The following is a 25844-nucleotide window of genomic DNA, read 5'->3' on the forward strand; positions in this document are numbered from 1 at the left end:
ACGCAGTGTATGTGTAGGACACTGTCACCCGAGAAAGGTTTGCTGTTTAAATCTCAAAGGCCAACATACCCATTCACACACTAATTAAGCACCTCAAAGTTAGTTAACGATGGTTAACAACCTTAACTCTGAATACCCCTGATTTTGTCTGGTATTTCAAATGTATGATTTTATATTACTGCAGTGCGAAAAACAATGTGTTCCAAAAATGAATACTTGAAGCAGGTCTTATTTTAAATGATCATTGCAGGTCATTGGTTTACATACACGTACGTACACACACACTGCTGCTGGCATGATCAGAACAGACTTAGAAATGGCTGATTAAAAATTTCTTTCTATAAGTCCTTTCCAAAGCAACTGAATTCACACAAGTTGGAATCCTATAAAATAATCATGTTGCTTTTCAGGTAATATATACTGCACTTTCAGTGAGCTGCTATGCACATTTATTCTGGTCGGTGGCAAAGAACTCTCATTAACTTAAAGGAGAGATGGATCGGGCCCTGTGTGTAAAATTCCGTGCTTTGAAAAACTAGATCATATAAATTATGCACATGAAAGTTAATAAAGTGCAAACCTATAAAAAGAGTTACATGACTAGACTAATATAAGAAACGTCTATGCCAATTATTTTTACCTGATGAATTTACTGAGGTTTCAAGCAGGCAAATAGATATACTATGTACAACACACTATGATTATTTTCTCTGTCAAATCTGTAACGGATATTAGTAAATTTCTCTTTTTATTACCATAGAATTGCATAAGGGGTCTGTTTAGCACCGTAGAGATTTATCAGAGGGATAGCCGTGTTAGTCTGTATCCACAAAAACGATGAGGAGTCTGGTGGCACCTTAAAGACTAACATTTATTTGGGCATAAGCTTTCATGGGTAAAAACCCCCCACTTCAGATGCATGCAGTAAAAATTACAGATACCGGCATAGATATACTGCACATGAAGAGGAGGAAATTACCTTACAAGTGGAGAACCAGTGATAACAAGGCCAATTCAGTCAGGGTGGATGTGGTCCACTCCCAATAATTGATGAGGAGGTGTCAATAGCAAAAGAGGGAAAACTGCTTTTGTAGTGAACCAGCCACTCCCAGTCCCTATTCAAGCCCAAATTAATGGTGTTAAGTCTGCAAATGAATTGTAGCTCTGCAGTTTCTCTTTGAAGTCTGTTTTTGAAGTTTTTTTGTTGAAGGATGGCTACTTTTAAATCTGTTATTGAATGTGAAGGGAGACTGAAGTGTTCTCCTATTGGCTTTTGTATGTTATAATTCTTGACGTTTGATTTGTGTCCATTTATTCTTTTACGTAGAGACTGCCCAGTTTGGCCAATGTACATGGCAGAGGGGCATTGCTGAGACAGGATGGAATATATCACATTAGTAGATGTGCAGGTCAATGAGCCTCTGATGATATGGCTGGTGTGGTTGGGTCCTAGGATGGTGTTGCTAGAGTAGATATGGGGACAGAATAGGCAATGGGGTTTGTTACAGTGATTGGTTCCTGGGTTAGTGTTTCTGTGGTGTGGTGTGTAATTGCTGGTGAGTATTTGCCTCAGGTTGGGGGGCTGTCTGTAAGCGAAGACTGGCCTGCCTCCCAGGGTCTGTGAGAGTGAGGGATTGTTTTCCAGGGTAGGTTGTAGATTGCTGATGACGTGCTGGAGAGGTTTTAGCTGGGGGCTGTATGTGATGGCCAGTGGTGTTCTATTATTTTCCTTGTAGGCCTGTCCTGTAGTAGGTGACTTCTGGGTACTTGTCTTGGTCTGTCAATCTGTTTCCTCACTTCCCCAGGTGGGTATTGTAGTTTTAAGAATGCTTGATTAAAGATCTTGTAGGTGTTTGTCTCTGTCTGAGGGACTGGAGCAAATGCGGTTGTATCTTTGGGCTTGGCTGTAGACAATGGATCGTGTGATGTGTCCTGGATGGAAGCTGGAGGCATGTAGGTAATAATAGCGGTCAGTAGGTTTCTGGTATAGGGTGGTGTTTATGTGACCATCACTTTTTTGCACTGTAGTGTCCAGGAGGTGGATCTCTTGTGTGGGACTGGTCCAGGCTGAGGTTGACGATGGGATGGAAATTGTTGAAATCCAGGTGGAATTCTTCAAGGGCCTCCTTCCTGTGGGTCCATATGATGAAGATGTCATGAGTGTAGCACAAATAGAGGAGGGGTGCTAGGGGACAAGAGCTGAGGAAGCGTTGTTCTAAGTCAGCCATTAAAATGTTAGCATACTGTGGGGCCATGCGGGCACCCACAGCAGTGCCGCTGACTTGAAGGTATAAATTGTCCCCAAATATGAAATGGTGGTGGGTGAGGACAAAGTTACAAAGCTCAGTCACCTAGCGTGCCATGGCCTCATCAGTGATACTGTTCCTGACAGTTTGTAGTCCATCCTCATGTGGAATATTGGTGTAAAGAGCTTCTACATCCATGGTGGCGAGCATGTTGTTTTCAGGAAGATAACCGATACGTTGTAGTTTCCTCAGGAAGTCGGTGGTGTCTCGAAGATAGGAGTCCTGGTAGCATAGAGTCTGAAGAGAGAGTCCAAATAGCCAGACAATCCTGCTGTAAGAGTGCCAATGCCTGAAATGACGGGGAATTCATGCATCTGAAGTGCATCTGAAAGTGCATCATGAAATTCATGCATCTGAAGAAGTGGTTTTTGACCCACGAAAGCTTATGCCCAAATAAATCTGTTAATCTTTAAGGTGCCACCAGACTCCTCGTTGTTACTGTAGAAATTGTTTACTACACCTATTCTTTTGCCAGTTTAAATAACTGACACAGTGAGGGCCCATTTCTGGCCCCACTTGTGACAACAGGAGCAAGAGCAGGCCCTGACAAAAAGAGTACAAGATACTCAACCATCTATTGTGTGAAAAACTGGGAGCTACTGGAACTATGTGTTCCATTGTGGTCGTGTGAATTTTAACAAAAACAAAACCCAGCACCAAGAACACAGACAATCTCTAACCAACAGCCATAGAACAAAATGTATGCTAAGCTCTGCTGCCCAATCACTGTGGGTTCTCCTGCATCCCATCCATCCTCCATCATTTGTCTGGAAGTTGTATACTTAGCCCTTTATTCTGTCTTCCTACCTTTCTGCAAAGTGCTTAGCACATAATGTAGGCACTATATTTAAAAAAACCAAACCCAAACTCAGGCATGTGGTATTGTCTACACTTTGAGCGGGGGTGTGATTCCCTGCTGTGATGCCTGTCTGAGAGCATAGTCATGTACTCGAGGTGGCTAGCCTGTCCCGCTGGTCATTCTGACACAGATACATTTTATTTTTAGTGCGCCAGTTCGATGAGAGCTAGTGGCAATATGTCTCAAGCTGGGAATCAGTGCAAAGTGCAGACATACCCACTTGCAATACAATAGAAGGTGAACCGTACCATTTAGACACAGCCCTATACTGGGATTAAAATGAAGCCATACTAGCCCCTCCACAAAGGCAAGCCACCTCACTGAAACCGCCCTTCAGTGGGAGCTTGTTACTCCTCCCGGCTGCATTAGTACAACTCCGTGAACTGGAACAGGAGGAAAACTGAACCATGGTCTCATCTCCTTTCCACCCTGGGTGGAGCACTGTGTGCTTCATGGAGAGCACTGAGGGAGCAGTCCATGTTCTGTCTCTGAATGCAGGTAGTGCAGGTATGCCTGGTCCTCTGACAGGCTGTGCAGGGGTAAGGGGTGAAGAAAAGCTCATTGGATCTTGCCCCCCACTGCACCTTTGTAAGGGCCAAAACAACCTGGGTGGTCTCCCAATCAGCACAGGACATTTTATAACTGTATGACAGCTGGTTTTTCTTGTACTCTGCAAAAAAAAAAAAAAAAAAAAAAAATCACTAGAGCAGAAAGAATAGCCATTGCACTTAGTCCAAAAAAATTTTCTATTTAATTTTCAAAACAAGACTCAAAGTCTCCAAGAGCCATGGACTTCCCCCGGCATGCCTTACCAGATGAATGTCAATAAGGCGATTGTGTTTTATGGGGGGAAAGTGATATTTAAAATGTTTTCTTTAGTGTTAGATACTAACACTGTTAATTCTGACGACATCTTATCTAACTTGAAGTAAGTCAGGTCAACAGAAAGGCTTTGCCAGAAGACAACAACAAATGGTTTATTCAATAAAGGTCATCCAAATGGTGCTATTCATCATTTAGTTGCATAGTGAACTGGAACCCAGCTTTCATGTCTAATATTTCTAAAACTAAGTACGTTTCTGTTTCCAATACTAGTTTCACTTCAACAAATGTCACAATGTTTTGAAGATGCAGTGGGGAAACGTTCCTTCCGATTTAAAGGCTGTGCAGGTTTTGACAGGTCTGAGCTATGCTCTTTATGGCTTTGTTTACCTCATTTGAGAACAAAATGACAATTCCCTGTGTATAAATAAGTTGAAAAAGTGTCATTGCAGCAGATTTTTTTCTTTTGAAGTCAATGTAACAAGGCTTTTAAAAAAAATGAAATATCAAGTAGAAAATAGACAAAGATTTGCCTGGTTTTGATTTTGTTAGAGACTGCCTAGAGTTTGAGGAGGAAGAGTTAAGTGTCTGTTCAAATTGTAGCCTCTGTCTTCCTCCAGTTTTGCTAGTTGAAGTTTTCATTTTATGATAGCAAAGATAACCTTCTGATGTATCAAAGTAATAGCAGGTAGTAAAGACAGTGCTCCCACTAAAGGTCCCTGGACCTTCTCTGTCTACCTTCCTACCAAAGAAGGAAAAATGAGGGGACAGAAAGGCACTTTATTCTTTCTTTCATCCATGCTGAGCCTCAGCCAACAGCTATCTCCCATGCCTTTCCCACTCCCTGTATCAGCTGCTTCATCACGCTGTAGAGTAAAAGTAGCCAGAGAATGGAGTTATTGGTTATGGGAGTGGAGGACAGAGAGTGGCCAAATACTCAGTATTGATCAGTGCCCTGGGGAGTGAAGAGAAGGGGCTGGCCGTTGCAACTCCTGGACCTAGATTCCAGAGGAGAAGAGGTTCTGCTAGCTATGATCCTCATGGAAAATTACTCTTTGACGCAAGCACTGAAGGATGGGGTGAAAACCATGCATCAAGAAAGGAAATAATGAGTTACTAGGATGCCAAGGAGAATGGAATAAGTGTTCAAAACCCGAATATCACTTCCAGTTAGCTCTACCCTTGGTTTTACCTTGTGACTTCTTGGATAACTTGCAGAATGATATCCACGGTGAGCAACGACCTAATCTACAGTCACTGATCTGCAATGGAGCTATGGTACTGATTCTGTTTACTGGTAAGCACCATCGGAAGAGGATTTTTTGGTGAGGGAGTGTGGGAGTCTGAGTGAGGGACAAAGTAGTTCAGGCAAACTATACACTTTTCAAAAGTGTAGCAAGAACTGCTCCTTATGTGTGATCCTTGGTAAACAAGACAGACAGAACAGGGACTTGAGCTGTGCAAAAACATGTCTGTCTGTAGCTGTAGTTGTTTTCTTTAATAAACACCTCCTTTTTAAGGACTATACTTTTATCTATCTTGGTAAGGCCCAGGCACAGTCGGGGTGGCTAGCTCCTCCTGCCACTCATACTGCAGTGGCTATATTCCATTTTTAGTGAACTAGCTCAATGAGAGCAGTGCCAGTATGTCTCCTTGAGCTTGGAATCACACCCCCAGTTCCAAGTATAGACAGTGTGACACCCTGGCACCCCAATATTCACCACTGTCATGTAATTAGGATATGTTTTGTACAAAGTATGCCTTGTGAGGTATCATTCTAGAAGTCTTGATCTGTTAGACATTAATATATTGTTGGATTGCATGTGCTATCGTCGTATGTGAAGTTAGGCTATGTCTGTGTTACTGAAATATGTTGTGAGGTTGAAAACATCCACAAGCAGCCTTTCAGTTACAACAGTAAAAAGGCCACACAATGTTAAGGGCTTATTGAGGAAATGCACACAAGCACGAGGATTACCCCAGGAACTGTGTACAATAGAAACCTCTCAGAGATAGCACTACACAATAGGAACTGTTTAACTCAGGTCACAGCAAAAGAGCTTTCCAGCAAGTGGGAAGAAGATATAAATGAGGGAAAATGATGGGTCTCATCATGATGTCACTCTCCCTACAACAACACACCTGGAAACACCTGAGAAATAAAGACTGAACAGGGGGAATTGACGGTCTCAGGCTAAAGGGATTTCTAACCTGTGTATGAAAACCTGGGAAAGCCAAGCTGCAAAGCCAAGAAAGCTTGTGCCTTAATAATCTACCACCCTGTTTATCACTCAGGTTGACCATTTACTAACTTATAACCTATCTAGTATGTTAAACTCAGTTTGCAGTTTTGTTTATTTACTAGGTAATCTGCTTTAATTTGTTTGCTATCACTTAAAATCTATCCTTTTATAGTTAATAAACTTATTTTATGTTTTAATCCAAACCAGTGTCTGTTTGACTAAGGTGTCTGAGGAAAATCTCAGCTTGGTTACCACAAGTGTGCATGGTCCTCTTCACATTGAGGAAGAGGCAGACCAAGTGTTAAACTCATATACTGGCCAGATTTGACCAGGCCAGGACAGTACTGCCCTGGGGTCCTAGGCTGGTGATTAGAGAGCCTGCATGTGACTGCCTGTGTGAATGCTGGTGAAAGTGCAAGCTTGGAAGGCTTTGCAACTTGTCACAGCAGCACAATGTGAGAGGGAGCCTAAGCAGGTGGGTCAGAGGGCTCAGTGGTACCCCAGTTCCAGATGGCAACCCAGGGGAACCCATCACACATACCCACTTGCAATGTTCAGAAGCTGAACTGTGCCATTTAGACACAGCCCTATATTGGGGGTAGAATGGAGCCATACTAGGCCTTGCACAAAGGAAAGTCCCCTCGCTGCAACATCCCTTTAAGGGGATACCCCACCTAGAGTGGCGGAGGTGCTTCCCAGCCCCAGAGCTCAAAGCTCACAAGGTCGTAATTTGGGTTTTTATAGGGAAAAGGTGTTTGAAGATATAAAAGCAGTATTCCCCCAATAGTATATGTGATGCCCATCTAATTATGGATATTACATATTTCCACATACATATAAATACACTACGCAAAGATTCAACCACTCTAAATGAGACATTTTGCTGAGATCCAATGTAACATTTTGTGTGCCATGACAAAACTTGCAAGTGAACATTTCTGTTGAATGCATCACTTTAGCACTTGCATACTAGTCTTTCGCCTCCCACTCTTTGGTCACAGTTCATTGCTACAAAATTTCTGAAGTGAGACGAGTTGTGGCATGAACCTGGAATGTAATCACAGACCTTTACACCTTCAATCTAAAGATCTCCCAATAGAGTTAATGCAATGGCATGCCTCACATGTTTCAGAGAAAAATTAGCCAGACCTTTTGCCATTATTATTATCCACTGTTCTGATTTCTAAAATGCACAACATGGATTTAATGTTTGTTTAAATTACACTTGCAACTTAATTTAATACATACATGACCCCCACAATCAGTTAGGGTTATCGATAACATTTTCAAAATGGAGTATGTGTAAAAAGAGTGTATTTGGCATCATTGTATTAGGCACTCATGTTACACAGTGGTTACGCTATGTATGTGCCAGCCAATTATAGCTCAAGGAAACATAGAATCTGCTCCAGTTGTTATAGAAAGAACAACATCATTCAATTGCCATCAAGCTTCATCTCATGAGCCATATATGAAACTCAAATACCACATATGGCATATTGCTAAAAAAACTGTTTACGGCTTTTGCTTGAAAGCTATATAAAGCTGTTCATCAAATATACCACTCCGTGACAGTGGTTTAGAAATCAAATTTTGCACTGTTCAACTGTCAGATACAGGTAGTACGTGCAGAATTAATATTCCATACAGCAAGAAACCACACATTGTTTCTAGAGGATTCATAGAGCATTCACTCCCCGAAAAATATTCGAGAATGCTTTTTCATTCATTTTAGCACTCTTATTCCATGTCTGGGTTAATTGTTTATAATCAGATCCATTTCAGCTGCATGAATAATAGAATATAGTAGGATTAGCCAGTAACCAGCACGTATAGTTATACTGTGAAATTTCTATGAATTAAGGAAAGAGTAAAGTAAATAAATATTAATTTGCAGATAGGTTAAAAAAAAGGCCTGGCCCTACGAGGAGGGCATTGAGAGTACCCAGTACCCTGCTGGATGGGTATCATGTCAACAAAAAACAATCAAATTAGTTACATGATAACATATATTATGTCTTGTTTGAGGGGGATTTGATCAGAACTGAAAGCTGAGATGCTGCCTGTTTCAGTTAGTATGCTCTCTGGCCTTGTTCATGCTAAGAACATTTTAGCAATCTTCCCATTGTTGGTCTATCTTAGGGCAGGGATGGATGCCATGGTGGTAGAAACATCCGAGTCCAGCCTACATTAGTGCATTAACCAGGGAGTTGCACTGGTGCTTCCCGGGTGGTAGAGGAATTGCTAAAAATTCTAAGTGGAGACACTGCCTCTTTGGCACAATGAGCACAGGGTCCAATTCAACACTCAGAGATGTCAATGGAAAGACTCCCACTGACTTTGATGGGCACTAGATTGAGGTCCTAGAGGACAGACCAAGAGCATGAAAATTTTGAATGGAAAACAGTCAGAGAGGAGCAACTGTCTCTTTTTGCATCAAAAGTGCATATGATTAAAAGATCCTTCAAAGACAGCTACAAAGGCAGGTCAGCCTAAAACGCACTCCAGTATTTTATCTCAACTAACAGCAAATAACATATAACCATAATAACCAATTTGGTTTGAGAGATCCCTATTATGCTAAGCAAAGAGATAATGGAAAATATTAGCAGAGACATGAAGACAGCTAGATACTGGGAATGAAAATGAAGTCAATTGGAGTTTTGGGTATTCAGCATCTCTGAAAAGCAAATCATAGGTGTCTCAGGTTGGATACTCAAAAAACTGAGGCATGCAAAATTAGTAAAATTAGTACACATTTTTAAAAATTCACTTTAAATTAAAAAGTCACTTGCCTAATATCATGCAGGTGGTTAATGTCACAGCTGGAAAAATAACCTATAATTTTGACTCATAATAACTTCCTTTAACTCCTGAACCCCATTCCACACTTATATTCAGGCTACACACTATAGCGTAGGTCAATATAGGTTATGTCGCTCAGGGATGTGAATAAGCCACACCCCTGAGCGATGTAAGTCAAACCGACCTAGGTGCCAGTGTGGACACCGCTATGTCGGCATGGAGAGCTTCTCCCACCGACATATCTACCACCGCCCGCGGGGCTGGAGTAATTAAGTCAATGGCTGAGCTCTCTCCCATTGGATTAGAGCATCTGCACCAGCAGCGGTACAGCGGCACAGGTGCAGCTGCGCCACTGTAAGCTTTGTAGCGTAGTCATAGCCTTTATGATCCAAGAAAGAGCTATATGACAAAGAAGACCTCACTTGCCCCCTGAGCTGGTGAATACATAGAAGATTCAGATAACTGACTATAACAGGGTGTGACTCACCACTGTGGCACCTCCTGCTGGCCGTCCTGGGAATTAGCTCTGGTTTGCTGGTGTGCCCCCATCTAGTGGTGTCTTGCTGCTGTCGCTTCTGTTGTCAGGACCCATGTCGCTCTTAGGACTGCAGTGTCCTCTTCTGCAGTGTACTCCGGTTGTGCCCCACTCAGTCTGTTTCTCTGGTCCTCTTCCCCACTCCCCTAGCACCTTCTCTGCCCTTGTCTCAGGGCCTCAGTCTGACACTCCCTCTTCAGGTACCCTGTTGCCCACAGGCCCAACATGCCTGTTGCCTCCCTGTTCTCCTCACAAGGGGGATTCTCCTGGCTCTTTCTCCCTTTCATTCTCCAGATGAGGCCTCTGTTCCTCTCTTCGGTAGGGGCATTCACTCTTAAAGTGTCCCTGCTGTCCACAGGTGAAATATTCTCCCAGGTTCCTGGTCCTGGTACCTGAATTCCCCTCTTGCTTCCTCGGATTCTTCTGGACTCCCCCTCGCAGCGATTTAACAGGTACAATTGCTGCTTTGCTAGTCCGGCCATACAGGTCTGCAAGTATTCATGTGCCTCCCATTGTCTCTGCTGGGCTATGAGCACCTGCTGTAGCAGGATCTGAAGTGCCCTTGCTCCTTGTCGGCCCCTTTCCACAGTGGCACCGACCTTGGAGTCCAGTTCATGAAGGCCCCAGAGCCCTCCTCAAAGAAGGCCTCTGACTCCATTTTCTCCACCTTATGTGTCCCTTAGTCTCTCAAACATCTATACCAGGTAATAGTCTCCACAGTCCTCTCTCTCTTCCCCTTGTATCAGGGGTGACCATTTACCCGTGTTCTCCACCACGTGTAACAGGGCACGACTCACCACTGCAGCACCTCCTGCTGGGCGTCCTGGGAATTAGCTCTGGTTTGCCAGTGCGCCCCCATCTAGTGGCGTCTCGCCACTGTCGCTTCTGCCATCGGGACTCGTGTCACTCTCAGGACCACGGGTCCTCTTCTGGACATAGTCCTCTGGCTGTGCCCCACTCATTTCTCTCCCCCCCCCTTCCGGGGAGCCAGCAGTCCTCTGTCCAGCCACTGGCCTCAGTGACAGATTGCAGTCCAGGGTCTAGCCACCTGCATCAGTGACAAACTGCAGCCCATACTCTAGCCACTCCCCCCAGTGGGAAGTGGGGCCAAAGCAGGGAGACCCAGGCCCGCCTGCCCGCTTCTCCGGATCCCAGCCCAGGGACCCTCTAGCCAGCAGCCACGCACTGCATCAACTCCAACCCCTGCTGTCTGTTTCCCTGGGCCTCTATCCCGCAGCTCTAGTACCTTCTCCACCCTTGTATCAGGGCCTCAGTCTGGCAGCGGTCAGCCGGGAGCTCACTCATGCTCCCCTGGCCCCGCCCAGCACCGCTCTGGCCATGGTGCTCTCTCTTCTTCCACCTTCAGGGCCGCCAGTCCTCCCTCCTCAAACTCCAGGGAGTGACTCCAGCTGTTCTGTTCAGAAGCCCTTCTTGTATGGCCCAGCCTGGCCCTGATTGGCTGTCTCTACAAGCCCTTTCCTAACTGGCTGCCTCCTGCGCAGTCTCCCCGGGGCTGCTTTAACTCCTCATCTGCCAGTGTGGGGCAGATGCCCCATCACACTGACATAGAAGGAAGTGACTATTCGGCTGAGAAAGCCAGAGGCGATGCACACTTACTGAAGTGGGTGTTTCAGTATTCACTCTATTGCTGGGATTATAACTCATTCTTGGTGTCGAGAATTTGGGAATTTTTAAAACATTTTTATGAATAATATGTGATCAGTTTACTCACTCACTTTGTATTGCTATTCCTTGAATGTGAAGGGTTTAAACTCTACTATGGAGACAAGGGAAATAAAACAGCTGGACATCATGTAGGCAACAGGTCTGTCTCGACTGGAACCAAATGCATCATCAAAATGTGAATGGAATCAATACATGTGAATGGAAGACCCAACAACTGGACTAGTTAAATGACCAGCAGCCAAGAGCAAGTTATTAACTCTTTGCAGGTAACTGGAATGGAAAACCCCAGCAGCTGGAGAAAGGAACCAAGATGTGGATGCTGGCCTTTAAAGGGCACACAGTGAGCAGACACACACACAGAAGGAAGGAAGGAAGGAAACACAAGCAGATTCCAGGAGAACATGGAATATTGGGGAAGTTGTTTCTGCCAATATAGAATCTGTCTTAGGCCCTGTCTACACTACTGATTATACTGGCATAGTTATGTTGGTGTAGCTATGCTAGCATAACACCATAGTGTAGATATAGCCTTCAATGGAAGAGGTTTTATAGGAACACCACTTCCCCGAATGAAGTTAGCTTCCATTGACACAGCTGCATCTACACTGGGGATTAGATCGGCATAGCTATGTCAGGTGGGTGTGCTTTATATACCCTGGCCAATGTACCTATGTCAATCTAACTTTTAAGTGTAGCTCAAGCCATAAGCTTTGCTTTTCCATGCTGACCTAAGGACTCTCAGATTCTGAATTCAGTTGACTAATAAATGTTGGCTTGTTTTGAAAAGGCTGCCCTGCAGCCCTACAAATACTTACTAGTTGCACTGGGGTAAAAAGACTCTAAACAGGAGTCTGAACTCATTTGGACTTGCTGCTGAGAGCACAGAATAAGAAAGAGAGGTGCTGTATCCTGGAGGCCCTGTCTCTGAGCCATGTGGGTCAACCTTGTGAAAGTCTAAGCCCAGGGCCTAGTGAATGTTAAGGTGCTCCCAAAAAGACTGTATAAAGGCTAGGTTATTGAATCCTCTGTAGATCTCTGACAACTGGATTGTCAGTCAAAACACAATTCAGACAGACAATGAGTCATGGCTGTCTGACAGGCTTGGCCAAGATTTTTATAGAGTAGCATTGCTGAGTCACTTGATATACGGACTTAAGAGTGTGTCTTGTTCTGACATCTTACAGCTGTCAAGGTGAGAAGTTAGGTTTCAATTATCAATTCTGAATGCAATTAAGTTATTTAAATCAAAACATTTCTTGTGCACTTGTACTACAGCTTGGTAGTGAGGCTATAATTAAGGTTGAATTTTACAGATAGTGTGGTTAGAAGAAAGGGTTGTTTTGTTTTGTTTTTGATGGTTATCAATTATTTTTACCTACCTTGAATAATGAAATTTTAAAAAGCCTTTAGGGCATTCAGTCCTTCATGTAAAAAACAAAATAAAAAACCCTGACAGTTGTTATGGCCAAATCCTGATCCTCTTGCAGTCAAATGATAAAACTGTCAGTGATTTCAATGGAACCAGGGTTTGGCTCTTACAACTACTAGGTTAGTGACTGCTTTTCAGAATGCTTCTATATATAGCAGATATGGAGCGTACTGTATAAAAATACAATATTGTATTTATGCAACTTTCTCTCTCCCTGCTCAGTACTGTGACTCCAAACACATTGGAGAGCATAGTAGTTATGCTGTCTTAATTCTTTACGTGGCTTGAACATAGGTAGAAACTCATCACTTTTTAATCTCAGACTTTCCTATCTCTGTATAACTAGTAGGTAAACTCCCACTTATTCTGTCCACGAAGCCACCCTCTCCCCATCTTTTCCCTAAGTGTTGCTGACCTCTAGTGGTGAAGGTTTAAAAAATTTAAAGGCACAGGAACTTTTAAAAGTGGATGTCATCTCCTCCATCAATTCTATTCCAAGTCATTATCAGGCCTCTCAAGAAATGGATTCTGGGTACATCCATGCTGAGCTCAGTTTCATAGACTGTAATAAGGTTACTGTACCACATAAGAGGTAGTGAGCTGATTAGCTATACACTGTTCCAAAATAATGTTTGTTGTGGTAATTCTACCAATGTGATATGTGCCAGCAATGCCCCTCTGCCATGTACATTGGCCAAACCGGACAGTCTCTACGTAAAAGAATAAATGGACATAAATCAGATGTCAAGAATTATAATATTCAAAAACCAGCCGGAGAACACTTCAATCTCTTTGGTCACTCAATTACAGACCTAAAAGTGGCAATTCTTCAACAAAAAAAACTTCAAAAACAGACTCCAACGAGAGACTGACGAATTGGAATTAATTTGCAAACTGGACACCATTAAATTAGGCTTGAATAAAGACTGGGAGTGGATGTGTCATTACACAAAGTAAAACTATTTCCCCATGTTTATTCCCCCCCGCCTTCCCCCCCCCCACTGATCCTCACACATTCTTGTCAACTGCTGGAAATGGCCCATCTTGATTATCACTACAAAAGGTTTTTTTTTGTTTTGTTTTTTCCTCTCCCGCTGGTAATAGCTCACCTTACCTGATCACTCTCCTTACAGTGTGTATGGTAACACCCACTGTTTCATGTTCTCTGTGTATATAAAATCCCCCTACTGTATTTTCTACTGCATGCATCCGATGAAGTAAGATGTAGCTCACAAAAGCTTATGCTCAAATAAATTTGTTAGTCTCTAAGGTGCCACAAGTACTCCTTTTCTTTTTACCTATGTAGTGTATTATTTTAGTAATAAATAAATAAGATAAATTGCAATATATTGCCATAAAGCATGCTCATCAAAAGAAATCAGAATGGTATGGAAAAGAGGAATAAGACCTCAGATGCGATATTCAGGACATTTCTTCAATCTTTACTTTATTCCTCAGATAAGTCTTCTCTATACCTATGGTCATATTTTAGGGTTGCATAACTTTCTATAAAACTATGAAAGGCTTCTTAATCATCTGAAATGATGATGCAGTGAAAAGGGGCAGCCATTGTAATGGAATGGTAAACTGTATTATACTATTCAGCCACTAAGTGGAGATGTGTGTGTCACATACCTTATTAGGCTAACCTCAGCCATTCCTGTAGAACATAAAAGTATCTTAGGGTATGGTCTACACTAGCCGCTGGATTGTCGGGCAGCGATTGATCCAGCAGGGATCGATTTCTTGCGTCTAGTCTAGACGCAATAAATCAATCCCCAAGCGCTCTCCTGTCAACTCCTGTACTCCAGTGCTGTGAGAGGTGCAGGCAGAGTCAACAGGTGAGTGACAGCAGTTGACTCACTGCGGTGGAGACACCACGGTAAGTCGATCTAAGTACGTTGACTTCAGCTATGTTTTCACGTTTTATTTGTGGAAAATGAAGGTAACTGTATAATTCTGATTATAAACTAAGTGGCCTTGCCTCTCACACACATTTTTGTGCTGTTTTATTGCCCTGAGATTCACGACAGCTAAGAATTAGCAGATGTTCATTTTACAAAAGAACACACATCCAGCATCTAGCCACATACATATTCCAGTATAATTTAGTATAAAGAGGTACAGAAAATAGCAAAGAAATTTGCAGCTGGAGTGAGTGTTTCAGAACATAAGCTCCTACAGTCTGGCTGCATGTTATAAATAAGAGTTTTGGTATGAGTGGATGGATCCCCTTAGATGGATCCCCTCCCCCAGTATAGTAACTTAGATGGATCCCCTCCCCCAGTATAGACCAGGGCTTCATGTGAACACATTTGGTATATCTCTCTGAAAAGGAAGCTCTGTAGTCAGTCCATATCTGGTACAGACACCTGATCTGCTAGTTCCAGCCCTGTAACCTACCATGTACAAAGTACACATGTCTAGGGTTGCCAACTTCGTAATATTTAAAAACTGGACACTCCAGCAGGAGTGCTGGAACATCCCCTGCCCCGCCTCTTCCCCTAGAGGCCCCACCCCTGCCCCGCCTCTTCCCCTAGAGGCCCCATCCCACCCTGCCTCTTCCCCGAGGCCCCGCCCCTGCCCCACCTCTTCCCCCAAAGACCCCCTTTCTCTCCTTTTCCCTTCTCCCCCCCCCATCGCTTGCTGCTTTTCCCCTCTCCCCAACACTCCTTCGGGTCGGGAGGGACTTGCCTGCGGAGCTGGGGCTGGGAGCTGCAGCCACCCAAAGCACCCAGCTGAGTAGGGGCTGGCATGGGTGATGATCCGGTGCCTCCTCACCTCCCCCACCCACAGTAATCGGACTTTGGGTGTCTGGTCAGTAGATCTGACCCTACACTGTCAGGCAGGGCTGCTGGAACGGGGTAGTGGGGTCAGGGCCCATGGCCCCATCACTTTTTACCAGCAAGCGATGGAGGACAGAGGGTGGAGAGGAGTGAGAGGGGTCAGGGCCTTGGGGGAAATGGTGATGTGGGAGCGGGGCCTCTGGGGTAGGGTTGTCAACTTTGGTTGGAGTATTCCTGGAGGTTTCCTCAGATGACCTAATCTTTAATTAAAGATTAATCTTTAATTCCTGGAGACTCCAGGACAATCCTAGAGGGCTGGCAACCCTACTTGGGGGAAGGGGTGGTACGAGGGCAGGTGTTTGGGGGGAAGAGGCAGTGTGAGGGCAGGGGTTTGGGGGGAAGGGGCGGTGCAGGGACGGGGCTTTGGGGAGAAGGAGCAGCACGGGCAGGCAGCCTCAGTGGGAAGGGGAGGCGTAAGGGCAGAAGGGCTCTGGAGGAAGGGGTGGCTCATGGGGTGGGGCCACAGTTCATGCACCAGTGACCCCCCCACACACTTTTAGGGAGCTTCTGCTGCTCCTGCTGTCAGGTCCCCTTTTCAACCCGACTTTCTGGTCGAAAACCAGACACCTGGCCACCCTACACATGACAGCCATTTTGTATTCAGTAATGCACACATAGCCTGGGCTATCAGAACAAATTTGATTGACCAGGACATCTACTCTCTTAAAAATGCCCTGGAGAACTTTAACTCTCAGACACCAGAAACCAACAGAAAGGAGCTTAATTTTTAATGTCTTCATGCCAAAGTTTTACTCAGAAATTTAAACCCATAAACTTCTGGCCTAATGGTGAATGCTGGCTAATCGCAGAGCTATTTTTGTCCCCTGTACCGGGCCTTGTATGGTATATCAGCCATTTGACTCATATCCAGTGGACGAGAAGCTGGATATGAGTCAACAATGTCCCTGGTTGCCAAGAAGGCTAATGGCATTTGGGGCTGTATAAGTAGGAGCATTACCAGCAGATCGACCGACGTGATCATTCCCCTCTATTCGGCATTGGTGAGGCCTCATCTGGAGTACTATGTCCAGTTTTGGGCCCCACAATACAAGAAGGATGTAGAAAAATTGGAAGGAGTCCAGCGGAGGGCAACAAAAATTATTAGCGGGCTGGAGCACATGGTTTATGAGGAGAGGCTGAGAGAACTGGGATTATTTAGTCTGCAGAAGAGAAGAATGAAGGGGGATTTGATAGCTGCTTTCAACTACCTGAAAGAGGGTGGATCTAGGCTGTTCTCAGTGGTAGCAGATGACAGAACAAGGAGTAATGGTCTCAAGTTGCCGTGGGGAAGGTTTAGGTTGGATATTAGGAAAATCTTTTTCACTAGGATGGTGGTGAAGCACTGGAATGGATTACGTAGGGAGGTGGTGGAATCTCCTTCCTTTGAGATTTTTAAGGTGAGGCTTGACAAAGCCCTGGCTGGGATGATTTAGTTGGGGATTGGTCCTGCTTTGAGCAGGGGGTTGGACTAGATGACCTCCTGAGGTCCCTTCCAACCCTGATATTCTCTGATTCTATGAAGGACCTTACTCAAAGAACCACTGAAGTCAACTGATACACTCCAATCAACTTCAACGGGCTATGAATCAGGCATTATTTTACATAAAGACATAGAGTTTAAAGCCAGAAGGAACTACCAGATCATCTAGTCTGACCTCCTGTATATCACATGCTAGCAACACTGCCCAGTACCCGCACAATGAATCCAACAAAACTGAGATGCTGATTAATTGAGAGCTCAGCTCTTTTTGTACTATATACCAGATTCTGCATTCTACCTTTTCAGGAGACTATGAAAAGGGTTAAAATAATTTAACCAAGCTAAAACTTGCTCCACCATTCGGCCCCTCCAGGCTTCTACTCATAACATGGGCCAGAATACTGGGGATGACAATCAGGCTAACTTTTAGACTAAAAGCTTCACAGCCAGTAACAAGAGTGATGTATAATCCAGAATAAAAGCAACATTTTTAGAATTACCACATTGCACTACTTTCACTACACATCCCCCTTAGAACTCTCTTAATCATGATGTGACTAAAAGCTGTGCTTCGACATGTATTTTGGAATAATCCATGAAATCATAAAAAACTGATCAGTTTTGGTACAGTACAGCCACAACTTACTATTGATTTATGAAGGGCTTTTCTAATGTTTTGCCTTTGTCAGTAGTATTTAATTATTCTAAACTCTGAATTTATAAGGAAGAAGATAGCTTTGAGCTGCACGGTTGTTTTCTATTTAGAGCATCCTGTTTTCAATAATTTATTCCAATCATAGCAAAACTCTTATTTATAACATGCAGTCAGACTGTGGGAGCCTATGTTCTGAAACACTCACTCCAGCTGCAAATTTCTTTGCTATTTTCTGTACCTCTTTATACTAAATTATACTGGAATATTTATGTGGCTAGATGCTGGATGTGCTAATTCTTAGCTGTCATGAATCTCAGGGTAATAAAACAGCACAAAAATCTGTGTGAGAGGCAAGGCCACTTAGTTTATAATCAGAATTATATAGTTACCTTCTTTTTCCACAAATAAAAAGGCATTGCACAGAACAAATCTGTAGAAAACTTCATACAGTACAGCAGTTCTTGATGCTCCAGTTATCTCTAGGGGACAGATCCATGCCTACAAACTCATGATCAACAATATATCCTAAAATGGAATAAAGGCAAGAGTGTGAAAACTTAAACATCAAATTAAGCATATGAACACACATTTTAAATGTTACGGTATACACTGAAGACAAAAGTAACACCATGATGGATTTCAAATAGATTTTTTAAAACTTTAGATTTATTATTTATTTATTATTTCAATGCAGTTTTGTTTTCTAAGAAATAAGGCCAGTTGCACAGAAAATTGACAAGCTGGATATATATTCACCCTAGTGAAGTTCAGATGGAGTTGTACTAAAGATGAATTTGGCCCCATTGTGTCTCCACGGTGAATGAATGTGTTCTGGAAAATCTGTGATAGGCTTTCAGTGTAAAGTTCTCTGACAACACTGAAGTAATATGATGACATGCTTAAAGCCTGTAGAGTCTCTGACAAATAATATTCTTTTAGGGTGAAATTCACCTTTTGTGGAGAACCCCATAGAAGCAGGGTGGTAGCTAAAACAAAGGGGTCCTGGTCCATGACTAGGATTCCTAGGTGCTATGGTAATACAAATAATTAATAATAATCTGCATAGGAGGGAAATATGGGCAAAGTGGCTGCTCAGGGGAAAGGACGCATTGCCTGTGTTCCAGAGATGTGGACTCTTTATTGACTCAGAATGGAGTCGATATAAGGGTAGAGATGTTGGTAGATCTGGTGGGGGGACCACTGGATTTGCAATTACATGGATCCAATGAGTAAGGACCCTCACATGGAGGTGACAAGGGGCAGGAGTTGCTCTTCCAGCCCAAAGCATGGAGTAGCAGCCATGGAGGGGCTTTACAAAGATGGGTCCTGATTCTACAAACACAATTACCTATGTATGTGAGTTGTCCCAATGAACTCAATAAACTGGACTCATAGTTGGATTGCTATGACATAACCTAGCTCAAAGATTCTACCCCATACTGGTTTGTGAATGACATTATCACAATATGCCTAATTGTTTTATTCCCAACAGGACTGCTAGTCAAGTTGCTCCTGTTGAGGCTTAAGAAAAAGAAAAATGAAACGTAATATGACACCATTTTTGGAGAACTTGATCTGATATTTGGTCAAAGGCTGAACTATCATTTACCAGGGTCACTTAATAATCTTTGAAAATTAAGACAGCCAGTCTTCACATTCCTTGAGGCTCTGTTTCCAGCAGCTATGCAATGACCCTTCTGAATTATACTATATTTAACCAGTCTTCACTATTAAAGATTTATAAATTAAATTTTGGAGAAGTCTATTCTAAAATCTTTAAACATCAGAAAAACCAACCCATGAAACAACAGGGAAGCAGTGTAATTTTCTTATTCAGAAACTCTCTCGTCCCCATATTAAATTCCTGTAACACATATGGGGGTGGAGGTGGGAGGAACCAATCAGAGAAGCAATATCAACAATTCCTCCAATTTAATTGTTACTATCAGTGGATTATTAGCAATGGATCAAGGGTCCACTATAATGCAGAACGTGTCTTTTTTATTCTAGGACAAAGGTAATGAGATTACATGTGAGGAAAGCCACAATTCTGGCTTGCAAAGAACCCAGAACACAGAAAAGAATTTGGTGCAACCAAAAGCATGACCAAATCTTGGACTTTGTTCTCAGAACTCAGACACCAGTGCTGCTCTGAAATAGAAGAGCTTCTGTATATTGACATGCAAATGAGGAAACTCAGAGCCCTGCTTCATTTCAGAATTCTTGATCTATATGCTCATAGACTTTAAGGTCAGAAGGGACCATTATGATCATCTAGTCTGACCTCCTGCACAACGCAGGCCACAGAATCTCACCTACCCACTCCTGCAATAAACCTCTCACCTATGTCTGAGCTATTCAAGTCCTCAAATCATGGTTTAAAGACTTAAAGGTGCAGAGAATCCTCCAGCAAGTGACCCGTGCCCCACGCTGCAGAGGAAGGTGAAAAACCCGCAGGGCCTCTTCCAATCTGCCCTGAAGGAAAATTCCTTCCCGACCCCAAAAATGGCGATCAGCTGAACCCTGAGCATGTGGGCAAGACTCACCAGCCAGATACCCAGGAAAGAATTCTCTGTAGTAACTCAGGTCCCATCCAATCTAACATCCCATCACAGGCCATTGGGCCTATTTACCACAAATAGTCAAAGATCAGTTAATTCCCAAAATCATGCTACCCATCATACCATCTCCTCCCTAAATTTATCAAGCTTAATCTTGAAGCCAGATAGGTCTTTTGCCCCCACTGCCTCCCTTGGAAGGCTGTTCCAGAACTTCACTCCTCTGATGGTTAGAAACCTTTGTCTAATTTCAAGTCTAAACTTCCCGATGGCCAGTTTATATCCATTTGTTCTTGTGTCCACATTGGTACTGAGCTTAAATAATTCCTCTCTCTCCATGGTATTTATCCCTCTGATATATTTATAGAAAGCATGCTGCTCTGGCTAGGCATGCATAACTCCCATTGATGTCAATGTGAGGAACCATGTAGCACTTCCACACACCCCATATTCAGTATGCCACAAATGGTTTTTTAGCTGAAATAAGTTTTACATAGGACAATCAACCACAGCCCATCATTCAGCCAAGGAACGAGTTGCTTTTTCATACAGACATGCAACATCTTTCCATGTTAGCATAGGATCTTGCTACATGCCACTACCCCATAATTCACAAGCCAGAGTTATTAAAGAAAATAAAATCATTTCCTTTTTGATTTGTGTACAATACACTAATTTTCCTCTCTGACAGAAACAATTGTGTAGGCGTTCGGAATGAGATCATATCAGATTTCTCTAAAATACTTTTTCTTTTACTACATTATAAGTTAGTTAATTGCTCACACAGCAAATGTATAAGCCAGACAAGATCTTCTTTGATGTGGTTGGTCATTTTTTTTTGTTTTTCTTTCATACTGTTACAGTATGATGGATTCTGAGGTTTGGGAATAAACCAACATGCTTGTGAGTCTCACTGGTTTCTTTGTGTAAATATCCCAGGATGTGTGGGGAGCCAGACAAAAGTCTTGAAGATAAAGACAGATGTAAATAGTGCATTATAATGTGTTTAGTTGATGGAATTCAAACCCCAGAAGATAAAGAGGACATATGTTACTGGGGAGGAAGGTTAACAAATATTTAGAGCCAGAAGACAGATAATTTAAGTCTTAAATTTTAAGGGGAGCAGGGATTTTCCTGGCTTCTCCACAACCAAGATATCCGCAAGGAGTAGATCTGAAAGCTGTAAAGAGACATGAAGGCAGGAGAAAGATATGCCTTTTAACTCCAACAAAGCACATTGAAGTAGGAGTGCCCTATGTAGACGTTGTCCATTATGTCATAATGTCATGACCTGTTCCTATTAGGCATTGATCACCCCTTGTGAAATGCTCGGCACCATCAAATCCCAATGACTTTGATAGGCGCTAAGTGGGCTGGTAAGATCACAGGAGCGGATTCTGTTACAGAACTACGGGATGACAGCTACATTGCATAATGCCCCAATCCTGTAAGCACTCATGGACATGAACAGTCCCATTGAATTAGTACTACTCATGTGCATAAGTGCTTGCAGGATTGGGACCTAGCATTGTAAAAGCCTAAATAACTCTGGTGCTCTAAATTGTCTGTGAATTTCAGGACAGGTGGCAGTCCTCTGAGGGAATCATATTCTGGAAGGACAATCGTAAATATTTTTGCTAGAACATAGAAACTGATTAACCATCCTTAACAAATGGGCACTTCCATTTGTGCTGTTTGGGAAATGATAACAAATTAGCACAGTAACTGATTCAATGGATGGTAAGGGCTGAGATCCCCTGAAAATGGGAAGATTTTTCAGTGCACACAAAAATTACCATTAATTTTTGTTATTATTTGTATGACTGTAGTGTGACACTCTGTACTTCATGGGAACAGCGTACACCCCCATGTTCATCCTTATAATATGATTGTGTGATATCTAATGCAAAGTTTGTCATGTCAGGTGTCTTCGGAAGGCTCATGATGTACTTGGCATTGTTATGGTAATGTTATAGTAATGTTATAGGTTGTAATTTCATGTATATAGTTATGAGGCTGAAAATGTGCCCTCATGGCTTAAATCAAGGCCAAGCAAGTTCACACCTCATCAGGGCATGGATGGGACAAAGCCAGCCCAGCCTCACAGGAACAAAGGACACTGGCCTGGGCAAAAACAAAGAATCTGTTGGACTCTCAAGTCAGTCATCCCCCCTTCTTTGGTCAGTTTGGGACTGTGATGAGGTAATGCTCACCTGACTCTGAAGGGGGGAGGGCAAAGCCAAGAGGGAAGAAAGAACATGATAAAAGGGAGAGACGTTTGCCATGCTCTTCCTCTCTCTTCCACCTACATCTACAGACTGACCACACCAAGCAACTGAAGTGCTGATCAAAGGGGAGAGCCTGGCTGAAGGGTAACCAGCCAGCCTGTGGTGAGAAGCATCTAAGTTTGTAAGGGCACTGAAAGTGTTAAGATCAGCTTAGAATGCGTTTTACTTTTATTTCATTTGACCAAATCTGACTTTTTATGCTTTGACTTATAATCACTTAAAATCTATCTTTCATAGTTAATACACTTGTTTGTTTATTCTACCTGAAGCAGTGTGTTTGGGTTGAAGCATGTCAGAGACTCCCCTTGGGATAACATATCAACTTATTTGTTAAATTGATGAACTCATATAAGCTTGCAGCATCCAGTGGGCATAACTGGGCACTGCAAGACTGAGGTTCCTAGGGTTGTGTCTGGGCCCGGAGATATTGGCTAGTGTCATTTGGTTGCACAATCCAAGGAGCAGCTTACATGCCAGAGGCTGTGCATGAACAGCCCAGGAGTGGGAGGGTTCTCACAGCAGAGCAGGGTAAGGCTGGCTCCCGGAGTCAAGGACTGGAGTGACCTAGCAGATCACTGGTCTGGATAATACCAGGGGAACGTCACATGTAGTGCCTAGCAACCTGAGCCAGGGACAAGGAGTCCATTGTGCTAGGCGCTGTAGGAACCCACAACAAAAAAAAAAAGCCAGTGCCCCAAAGAGCTTATAAAGCCTAAAGTACAATGCTGTTTCCCCCAGCTGCATTACTGTACTAATTACTTCTGGTGGAAACAGATTGTTCTATTTACCACAGTCGCCCTATTTGGGCCCTATTTGGGTTTGGCTTCTTTCCCCTCCTTGTTCTTTTTCTTCCAAATTGTTTCTGAAACCTCTCCAACTAAAATATGCTAAAAGTGGCTAAAAGAATTAAAACAAATATGCTATAAGTGGCTGCTTTGCCTCCCGACTCCTGCCTCCTCAACTCTTCTAGGGAAATAGGCTCCCCCCCCCCTCCTCTTTTCGCTCCTCCCCACCCCCACCCCCACCCCCACCCCATACTTTAGCGCCCACAGTTATTTCTTTTATCTCGAGACGTGTCCCTCTGCTCTGGGGAACAAACCAACCCCTTGCTTCTGTACTGCCTCTGCCCCTCTCCCTTCCCCCGCGCCACGAGCGAGGCGTCCCCCCTCCAGCCCCCATCTCCCCACGAGCCCCTCCCCACCAGCTCGGCCCCTCTTCTCCCCTCCCTGCCCCGCTCCCTCCTTCTTCCACCAGCCCCTGTCAGCACCCTCCCGGCTCTTCCCCCTCGGGCCGCCAGCCCCGCCTCCCCTCACCCCTCGGGCCGGTACCTGGCGCTCCCAGCCGGCGGCCCAGCAGCGCCGCGCAGAGCGGGGTCTGGCCGCAGGAGGCGCCCTGCAACCCGCCGGGCGCAGAGACTCCCGAGTCCCGGCCCCCACCCTGCTCTGTCCGGGGCGGGCTGGAGGCGGCCCACGTGGCTCCCTCCTTCCTTCCTCCTCTGAGCCCTGTCCCGCCCCTTGCAGCGCTGCGGCTGCCCGAGACCCCGGGCTTGGGGGCACGGAGTCCCCGAGGCTATGGCTGGCTCCCCCCTGCCGAGGGGTGTTATTCATGCCACCCTGGGGAGCTGCTGCTGTCCCGTGGGCCCGCCCTAGACAGCGGGGCAGCCCGTCATTGCTCCCCTGGGTGGAAGTGGGGCTTGAAGCCAGTCTAGTTGGTAGGGACTGGTGGGGAGAGCCCGGGCAAGCCCCTGACCTGTGTGGGGAGCCCCACTGCCAGCCACTCCACCGGTGCACAGACACCACAGGCATGACCCTGGTATAAACTGCTAGAGGGACAGAACCAGTGACACGTGCCTGGCACCCATGCCTGGCTACTGGGTGACTCCAGCTGCCAAACCCATGGAGAAAGGGGAGCAGCAGTGAGGGCAGCATCCCAACCTGGCCCCCAACGATGGGGACAGCTTCCTCCCTGGTGAGCCCAGCGGGCACTGGCGGGGAGGTGATTGAGGACACTTATGGGGGAGGTGGTGGCGAAGCCTGTGAGATCCCAGTAGAGGTGAAGCCCAAAGCTCGCCTGCTGCGCAGTTCTTTCCGCCGGGTGGGTGCTTCGCGGCCTGGAGGCCTCATTGGGGCCAGCTTCAAATCCACTGCCTCAGTACAGGAGTTGGAGTGCATGGCGGAGTATGAGCGCCTGAAAAAAGAATATGAGATCTTCCGTGTCAGCAAGAACAACGAGGTGGCCTCTATGGTCAAGAAAGAAGCCAAGCTAGACCTGGAGAACAAGAGACTCCGGGCAGAGCTCCAGGTAACTAGCAATTCTACTGACCCACACCATGGTTGATAGGGAAAGGGGTGGGAGGGAAGATCTCATCTTCTGAGGCAAATATTAGCTCCTGTCTAGCACTGTTCATCCTTACATCTCAAAGCACTTGACAAATTGAGTATCTCCATTTTACAGATGGGAAAACGGAGGGATAAAGAAGACAAGAGATTTGTCTAAAGTTGTTCAGGAAATAAGTGTCAAAACTGGGAACAGAACCCAGATCTCTTTCCACTACCCCATACGCCTTTTGAAATGGGGAATAGACCCCTCAACTATGGCTTTAGCATTGACCTCCTTCCTCCCAACTAGTCTCTTGGTGGAGAGCAGTCGAGGGTTCTTTATCTCCTCCTGTTCCCAGCATCTTCTGGACAAGCTGTCCACCTCCCAGTATTCTCCCGCCTACTCTGGGTGGAGCTGCTGAGTAGCACCCTTATAAAATTCCAGTTTTTAAATATAGCCTGGTAGAAACAAGATTCACAACTGCAGGCAAAATATTTCAGATCAAGATGGCATTTTTACATGGACAAATCAGCAACTAAAAAAAGAAATGGACAGTTAAAAAATGTGTTCAATTTCTTTACCTATGTTAATCTAGACATCTTTAATAAAAACTTAAATTTTTATAATAAAATAAAACATCTAGTTTACTTTTCACCATTTAGACAATTGGTTTATTATTTGCAATATTTCCAGCTTGAATTGGTCAGTTTCACTTTTCTTTCCAGGTTTCTTCAGAGCCCCACTGAAGTAAAAATGAAGTCAGTGGGGCTGCATTAGAGCACTGGAGTCTGCTTGCACTATATGTATTTTATGACTTTAAAAACAAACTTTGTATTTGCGGATAATCTAAACCAGTGTTTCTCAAATGTGGCCACCGTGGCTGCATGTGGCCACCAGGGGCTTTTCTTGCAGCCACAGCCTCCTGGGTGATGATGGGGGGTGTGGGGAGTAAACCTCCCCCAGGACCACCAGCAGGGACTGGTCTCTATCCCCTTCTGGAGCCACAAACATGT

General features: G+C 44.3%; 2 protein-coding genes across 3 annotated transcripts in view; one reads left to right on the forward strand and one right to left on the reverse strand.

The window, feature by feature from the left end:
* TMEM108 (transmembrane protein 108) overlaps window positions 1–23978 on the reverse strand; it is a 384089-nt gene extending 360111 nt beyond the window's left edge. For both annotated transcript variants that reach the window (XM_084619368.1, XM_084619366.1), the window contains exon 1: window positions 23841–23978. The gene's annotated coding sequence lies outside the window, so the exon portion shown is untranslated. The remainder of the gene's footprint in view (window positions 1–23840) is intronic.
* A 24-nt stretch (window positions 23979–24002) lies between these two features.
* The window catches only part of NPHP3 (nephrocystin 3), a 47664-nt gene continuing 45822 nt past the window's right edge, over window positions 24003–25844 (forward strand). The window contains exon 1 of the mRNA XM_084619360.1: window positions 24003–24813. Within this exon, the coding sequence (XP_084475486.1) occupies window positions 24460–24813 (354 nt within the window). The 5' untranslated portion in view covers window positions 24003–24459. The remainder of the gene's footprint in view (window positions 24814–25844) is intronic.

The sequence above is a fragment of the Lepidochelys olivacea genome (assembly GCF_965140295.1).
Source record: "Lepidochelys olivacea isolate rLepOli2 genome assembly, chromosome: 2".
Lineage (NCBI taxonomy): Eukaryota > Metazoa > Chordata > Testudines > Cheloniidae > Lepidochelys > Lepidochelys olivacea.